This window comes from Lampris incognitus, chromosome 6, assembly GCF_029633865.1.
Source record: "Lampris incognitus isolate fLamInc1 chromosome 6, fLamInc1.hap2, whole genome shotgun sequence".
NCBI lineage: Eukaryota > Metazoa > Chordata > Actinopteri > Lampriformes > Lampridae > Lampris > Lampris incognitus.
In genome coordinates this window covers 10212094-10220477 of record NC_079216.1, presented here as the reverse complement: position 1 = coordinate 10220477, position 8384 = coordinate 10212094, and the positions used below count along the sequence as shown (strand labels likewise).

The following is an 8384-nucleotide window of genomic DNA, read 5'->3' as shown; positions in this document are numbered from 1 at the left end:
GCTAGCTACTACCTCTGAGGGGGGATTGTTTATTTGCGGATCAGTCAAGTTCTCTGACCCTTGTCTGCTCAACTGTTTACGCCTCACGGCTTCCCGGACCTCTTCAAAACAGGCCGTGGAGCATGCCAAGTGGCTCAGAGACTGAAGCCAGAGTAAACACACTGTGTGGGGGTATTAGAATGCCATTACTTCTTTGTTATGGACCCCTTTATTCCAGTGATGTACCTCTGGCTAGTTCAAATCTTTATGTGTATTCTGAGTTATACTAGAATGCAAAATATGTGGACGGTGCAAAAGAGAAAGGTAGACTATGGCACCGAAGAAAGGTTTTGGTGGAGCACTATGAAAGAATTATAGTTTTGGGAAACAAATGAAGGTTCTGTCAAGGCCTCAGCTGTTGTAGTGACACGCAGAGGAAAATTCTCTCCTCACTAAATACCTTCTGGGTCAATACCACGCAGCGACACGGCTTCCTCAAGAGCCACATAAAGAATCATGAAAGGTTAAGGCTGCAGGATATGATGTAGAACGTCTTCCCGTCAGGGTGGGACCAACATCAACAGTGACAAGGCCAAAGACATGCCACTTGTTGTTTGTCACAGCAAGGATCACTGGAGTCAGCCCCCCCCCCCCGTCCCAGTCTATGAAACTGTCTGTATTGTGACCCGCTCTGCCGCATTTCTCCTCCCACCATCGCACGTTTCCGTGATAAACACAGATTGCATTTGGGGGCATTCTGGTGTTGCGTATGAAAAACCTTGGAACAATGCCCATTCAGTAGCCTGGGACGACTGACCTTAGCAGCATCAAAGCCGCGACAAACTGAAAGGTGCACAAGAGCTTGAAAATCCGGTAAATCTAAAAACGGAGCCGGTTTCCAGAGTTTAAGATCTCTAAGCTCATCCTCTGTGGCGTTGGCCTACCCTTCACAGCTGTGTCCTGAAAGTGGGGTGAGTAGGGCCCCCCCCTTTTTTCTTTTTTTTTGTTGTCATCACCTTGAGCACCATATCTCGCAGCGCCACCTCCACCCAGAGGGGCTCTGGGAAGAACAGGAAGTCTAATTCTAGACCACTTCCTGTATGACATTCCTGACCTGGGCCGCCTTCCTGCCACACTCTTCCACGCTTGGTATACGATTCCATGTCCCATACAGTCACACTTAACTCATATATATATATATATATATATATAAGACATGATCGTTACTGCGCTTTTGAGGTGGGAAGAGGGTTCCATTTGGATGATGGAGACACTGGCCAGGAATGGAGGGATGAAAGGCATTTTAAGTCAATTTTATTTGTATAGCCCAATATCACAAATTACAAATTTGCCTCAGTGGGCTTTACAGCAACACAACATCCTGCCCTTATACCCTCGGATAAGGAACAACTCCCTAAAAAAAAAAAAACCTTTAACAGAGAGAAAAAAAATAGGAAGAAACCTCAGGGAGGGCAACGGAGGAGGGATCTCTCTCCCAAGACGGACAGACGTGCAATGGATGTAGTGTGTACACAATTTACAGAATACAACATTTAAAGAGGATAACAGAATTTTAACGGAGTTATGAGAAATATGAAGAATATGATGGGGAGGATACCAAGCTGTGTCCAGATGATACTGGAACAGCCCAGGACCTGAGCCACGCGACCACCATCACCACGTAGACCTGACAGGACAGACTACACATACACACAAGTTTTAATGAATATATATCTCACATGTTGTCAATATGTTAAATGTTGTTTATTGCAATTAGTTTTAGACTTTTTGCTTCAGCGCTTAGGAGTGAGTATAAACATTATACCATTTTTTTTCATTTTCATTTATTGGTATTTTCAAGTGCACTTAATATAGATTCACAGACATATCACTCACGACAGAACAAACGACAGATAGGCACATGGAAATACAAAAACACTAGCATGGTGGAAAATAAAAGTTGGAATAGACTATTTACAATTGAGCAGCCTTACTACTGTCCCTTCAGAGAGGGCCTGAATTCTACATGTATTATTTTCTCTGACCCAAATTACCCATTTTGAAAAATTTGATGCATGCATAAAAATGTGCATTGATACATCTGAGGAAATCAGAAAGGGTTGAATCCAGACACAGACGACAGGAGATGGAGTTTTCCCTAATTGCAGAGGAAAGAATGGGTGCAGACTTTGACAGTCTTGACACTGGAAAATGGTACATCCCTGCCAAATACGTATAGAAACAACAGCCCCAACTCTATGTGGGCTTAGTCTATGAAGCAGAAGCCTGCACCAACTCCCGCCTAAAGAACCTCTGGACAGGACTGTTCACCCTGAAGATACACAGAATCCGGTGAATTCTCTACCATTTGCAATACATCTTCCTTGACAAAAAAGGGTTTTTTCAAATTCTAGCAGGCCCTCAGCATGACTTCATTTGCAGTGTCACCTGACATTTCAAATACATTCTTATCCTTCTTGACTGATTAGGCGAGTAGTGTTAGCGATCTTAGTACTTTTCAGTATTCGTTAGTGTATCAATATAAATCCATTTAACCCTCCAGTTCAAATGATAGAAAACAGTATATATATATATATATATATATATATATATATATATATATATATATATATATAAATATGCCTGAACACACGTTATCCTTCAAAAATATATAAGCCACGAGATGACGTTTGTTTGAAAGTTAACAATCTTTATTGCCCAATAAAGGCTGAAGCAACCGATTCAAAAACCCTGAATAAAAACTTATTGCCAATTTCCTAATGAGAAAAAAAAACCAAAACTTAAAATATCCCAATGGAAATTACCAAAAATAAAAACAAACACTCCATAGAAATGGTGGAATCCCCTCAAATTTAAACCAGAAAAATAATAGCATTGTGATTATCTAATGAGATCTCCCAAAAATAAATCAAAAAGATATACATAAACCTCTCGCTAGCTATAGTCATAATTTGGTTGGACTGGCTAAGCCAAATGGCAGCTGGTTATATGGTATGCTCTCAAGATGCCAGCTGGGGAAACAAGTGACAAATCGATTTTGATTAGATGTATTGGCTTAGCCACAAGGTAGCACTATAGACCAGATTACAATACGCTCTCTCTTATGTTGTTGCCGCTTGAGCCCTTGGCCTCCTGTATTACCGCGCGGGCCGATGGTGATCGGCGCCACGTTTGAAAGTCCAAAAGAACCTGATTTAGTTTATCCATCCAGTCAGACCATTCCTGCTTTGTGTCGGCTGAGAACCAGCACCTGAAAAGCAAACAGGAACAATTAGTAAAGCAACAAGTTTAAAATTCCCAAGGCATAACTGGCTTTTATGCTTCTAATCCTAATTGGCATTCGATACACACTGAAAATGCAAATGAGCAAGGGTATGCTTTACACACTAACAGAAAACCTGATTCCTACAACCAAACTGAGCATGTAGAAATACATTGGTTAGAATAAGTCCACACACCCCTGTTACAATGGCAGTTTTTGTTTTTTAAGTTAAGGGGTGTGCACATATACAACCAGGTTATTATAAGATTTTTCATTTTTGCCCCCTAAAATGTTTTGATTGCTTTTTTCACTTTTTTTTTTAAAGAAAAAGTTCTGACATGATTTATCTTGGTTTCATTTTTTTACATCACAAAAACTTGCCATTTTAACAGCGGTGTGCAGACTTTTTATATCTACTGTATGTAAATATTATTCATCCAGTGAAGAGGAATTAAATATTTGATTTTTGTTATCAAGTGTAAATGCAATTAACTGATCGCTACCCGTTAATCAATTTAAGTAAATTGCATAAGTACAACCAAGTAAAATAAAGTAAGTAAAAATAAAAATACAACGCTATTGGTATTTGTAATTAAACGGCAATGACCAAAAGTGAAATACATCCCACATTTTCTTCATTAAAACACTTTACAAAGATTTGTGTTGTCAAAGAATATCTCAAATACAATTTTTTGGGGGGGGGGTTCCCCCCCTTTTTCTCCCCAATTGTACTTGGCCAATTACCCTATTTTCTGAGCTGATTGCTGCTCCGCCCCCTCTGCTGATGCGGGGTGGGCTACAGACTACCACATGCCTCCTCCGATACATGTGGAGTCACCACCCGCTTCTTTTCACCTGACAGTGAGGAGTTTTGCCAGGTCGACGTAGTGCGTGGGAGGATCATGCTATTCCTCCCCGGTTCCCTCTTCCCCCTGAACAGACTGACTAGAGGAGGCGCTTGTGCAGCGACCACGACACATACCCACATCCGGCTTCCCAACCGCAGACACGGTCAATTGTGTCTGTAGGGACGCCCGAACAAGCTGGAGGTAACACGGGGATTCGAAACAGCGATCCCCATGTTGGTAGGCAATGGAATAGACCGCTATGCCACCTGGATGCCCTCAAATAAAAATTTTGTTTAGCTGCCTATAATAATCAGACTATAGATGGACCATTAAGATAACATCATGATCTACTGACCTATTCAATTTTTAGCTTGATATTTTCCAAGCTGTACTCAATTACTCTGCTGCTGTCAATGCAATTTCAACTGGATATCACTACAGCCATCAAGTCTAATAGATGTAAATGGCCATGTGATTATATTTTGCAGATTTTCATAACTTACTTTGCTACAGCATCTTGTCTGTCCTCCTGCTGCCGTGTGTTGATGTTACTGACCAGCTCAAAGGTAAGAGGTCGAGCACAGGAGTCCCTCTTGACAGGTTTCACACTGCCACTGGGTGAGCTGGATAAAGAGATGCCGCCCTCTGCTGCCTGGGTGGGCAAAATTATATATATTGGAAGGGGGAGGAGAAGGAGAGAAAGAGAGGAAGAATGAAAGAGGAAGGAGAAGTGTCAGTGCATAATTTCCCATTCAAGTTTTGCGACTCTTCACTATCCTGGCCAACTCACCTCATCACATTAGGTGAGAACACTGTGATGATACACGAAATGAGCTGAAGTGTCACCGCCCCCTTTTTTAGCAGGCCGGGTTCCCAAAGTAAATGTGATAAACTGACAAATTCACTTCGGCTTTCATTGGGTGTGTTGGCTCTTCGACAAGACCAATGTCAGAAAAAGCACACAGAGGCCCACACTCTTGCAAAACCGGAGTCACAATTATTTCAATTCTTTGTTTATTAAGTAAAGACAAACATGTTTCGGCTTCTGCCATGCTCAACATTGTTTAACATCAATGGAAACATAAGAGGCTTAAAATACAGAATTCGTATGAAGTCAAAAAATTAGACAAGCAATAAACAAACACAAGAAAAAACTACACATGAAAGTCGACTCAACACCTTTTACCCAATTCATGTGTAGCCTATGTCAACAGTATCCATTACCATTTTGCTGATAATTTCAAAATAAGAATGGTAGAAGACTGAAATCATCATTCTTCCCAGCAGGTGACATGCTGCAGGAGGTACTTATCCAGAAGGTCTCCCTTTTCAAGATTTTATTACAGTAGCCCCATCCAGACAAGATTTTTACAGGGTAACTTGGGGTAATAATAATAATTTTTTTAAAAACTCAGGGTACTTTTTATCCTCAGTAATTTGAATCATCGATTCGGGTGGCTTTTAAATGTACAGTCAGGAGAGTATCGTCGGGTGTGCCAGGGTGAACACATTACCCATCAATCCAACTCTAAAAGCCAACATAGTGAAGCCACAAAAGCGAAAACAAGACATTGGACAAGGACAGAAACCTTTTCCCTTGTACCTGTTTGGAGTGAGCCATGGTTTCAAAGTTAATTGGGGATAATAACTACAAATTGTGGGAGTCAATTTGGGAAGAGGGTGCGAGAGTTGTGCCCCTCTGTGCAAGGTCTGACTGGATAAACTGCAAATATTGCATAGAATCTAAAAAAATCTTTAAGATGCATTCATATTATAAACATTATAAATGGAATGAAATTACAGGCCTTGTCTTGAAATATATATATATATACTATATATAACCATTTTTCAACATGTGAGTCAAAATTGTTCTAAAGTTATTTCAAATGTTATGGAGACTTTTGATATGACTCACATTGCCTCGGTGTTTATTGGGACGGAATTAAAATGATCAGAGCACCCACGAGTTCGCCGGGAAACAGCACATATTTGTGGCTCGAATTATTGAATATGTAGGAGGGGGAAACACTGACGTGACCCATCCAGACAGGGTTACATAACCTTTTAGAGAGACCAATCCTGTCTGAATGGGGCCTGACATCACTCCCTCTCCTACCTAGGGAAACCTCTTTTATACACAAATACCTCAAAGACAACGGGGTTTGGCTTCCACATATTTTGCAATAGGTGAATTAAGATCTTTCCCCCTGATACAACTTTTGTGTTCAGACAATCTTGTTTTCAATGATGATGTTTGGCCTTCATAGCCCATTGGAAATAAACAACGTGTTCTTTCTGTAAGGAGCAAATTACTTTTTTGGATGCTGTCCTATCTATGAAAACAGACTCAGATCAACTAGAAAACCAGCTGATAAGAACATTCTTTTTAGCCAACTGTTTTCATCCACACTCCCTCAAAAAGTTTACTGCTAAACCATCTACATCAGGTCAGTAGGGTTTGTGATAGGGATGAAGACTACAGAGAACATGCCATTGAAATTATGGATCTCTTTAGGACAAGAGGCTATTTACACGTTTAGCTGACTGATGCAAAACAAAAGTCGGACGCACGAGGTTTAAATACCAGGAGCTCCAAAAGGGGGACGATATTGTTGGCATAAACTACATATGGAACGGGGAAAAAAATGTTTCATTTTCGTAAGTCAGCTTTCCAGTGTTGTTTTTCTATGTAAGTTTTGTTTAATTGTCATGACATCCTATGAGCCTCTGTATTTTAGGCAGCTGTGTGTCCATTGATGTTTGAAGATATTGAGAACAGCAGAAGCTGAACCATTACCATATTGTGTGTGTGTGTGTGTGTGTGTATATACACACACACACACACACACATATATATATATATAAAATGTAAATGCTGCTTACCTATCCAATAGTAACACAGCCAGCTCGCCATCTGTGATTATGCCTTCATTGTCACAAGGTTTTCAGCCCCTCTCAAAAGCGATATTGTTTTTAGCATTATGACAACGACCAGTGTTGTTGCTGAATGAAAAGGCTTTTTTAAATTCTTTAGGATTGTGTCACAAAGCTGACTGCCATAATGGAAAGTGAGATGAATGTGAAGACCTGTAGTTTTGGGTAGGGACATTGAGATTTGAAGGGCGGGGAATCCTCTAAGTATTTTGTTTACCAACCCCCCCCCCCCACCCCCCATATACAATGGTAAATTTTTGCTACCTTTAATGTCTTTTAAATGGGAATAAACTACTCATCTCAAATAGCATTACAAATTATGCCATAGAATCCCTTTCCCCTCACTTTCAACTGGTTTAAGCCAACTTTGCGATCTCATATTTTCTCTTTAATGCTTCCCTGTACTCAAGTGTTTTGTAATTTGTTTTCCCATCCCCCAAAAAGCACATCATGTCTCATAGGAAAAACATGGTGGACCTGGTTGCTAGCTGACAGAAACAACATTACGCTACGGTTCTGTCTTGCAAACCTGCAGCTTCGGATTGGTTTACATCTCCATGGTAAGATTAACGTCTCTGATTGGAGGAACTCACGTTAGCATTGTGGGTAGTGTAGCGTTTCACCAGGAACTCAGAAATAAATTGTGATTATTTTTTAAAACAAATTTGAAATCAGACTGACTTATGGCTTCTACAGGAGGAATATACCATCATTCACAATTTTGTAGCGCAAGGCAAGCCTTCCTTGTACAGTTAACATGTTTTGGCTAATAATCGAATTCCCTGTGACGACTATGAATGGCGTTTTTACTCCCAGAACCTGACCTTTCAGCTCTATTGACATGATTTCAAATTCAGAAAGTAAGGTACATTTACCTCAACAAACAATCCAAGTTTCAAGGCATAGGTTGATTAAGACTTTAAATACATTATTGTATAGAAATTCTTTGATCAGGTAGGGAAGGTAAACTCCACTCTGGTTTGATGTATAAATGAAGAGATGACTTCAGGAGGTGCATGCAAGATAAAACAAGATTTGTGTAATGTGTAGATGTCAAGATTTTTTTTCTGAAACTGGGGGAGACTGGCTTGAGAAAACATTACTGATCTACTGTGATTTTGTTGTCCATACCTTGATTTCCTTGTCATTGGGGTGGTTCCAGAAGTACATGTGATATCCTTCCAGGACAAAGTATCGGCGGTGCCATATCCCAAATCCATTTACCACTTCAAACATGGTCTGAAGATGAAAAGATGAGGTAAATGCAGTCATCGCAAAAACTGCAGATACATTTGCATTTTAAAGAAAACACATCAACTTAATTTGTAATCTGGCATTAC

The 8384-nt window shown here is 40.2% G+C and overlaps 1 protein-coding gene across 1 annotated transcript in view; it reads right to left on the bottom strand.

Annotated features, from left to right (window-relative positions):
• Window positions 1–2627: 2627 nt before the first annotated feature.
• anln2 (anillin, actin binding protein 2) overlaps window positions 2628–8384 on the bottom strand; it is a 41391-nt gene continuing 35634 nt past the window's right edge. Inside the window, exons 21-23 of the mRNA XM_056281735.1 lie at window positions 8176–8283; window positions 4614–4762; window positions 2628–3250 (exon numbers count right to left, since the gene is read on the bottom strand). Of these exons, the coding sequence (XP_056137710.1) occupies window positions 3085–3250; window positions 4614–4762; window positions 8176–8283 (423 nt within the window). The 3' untranslated portion in view covers window positions 2628–3084. The remainder of the gene's footprint in view (window positions 3251–4613; window positions 4763–8175; window positions 8284–8384) is intronic.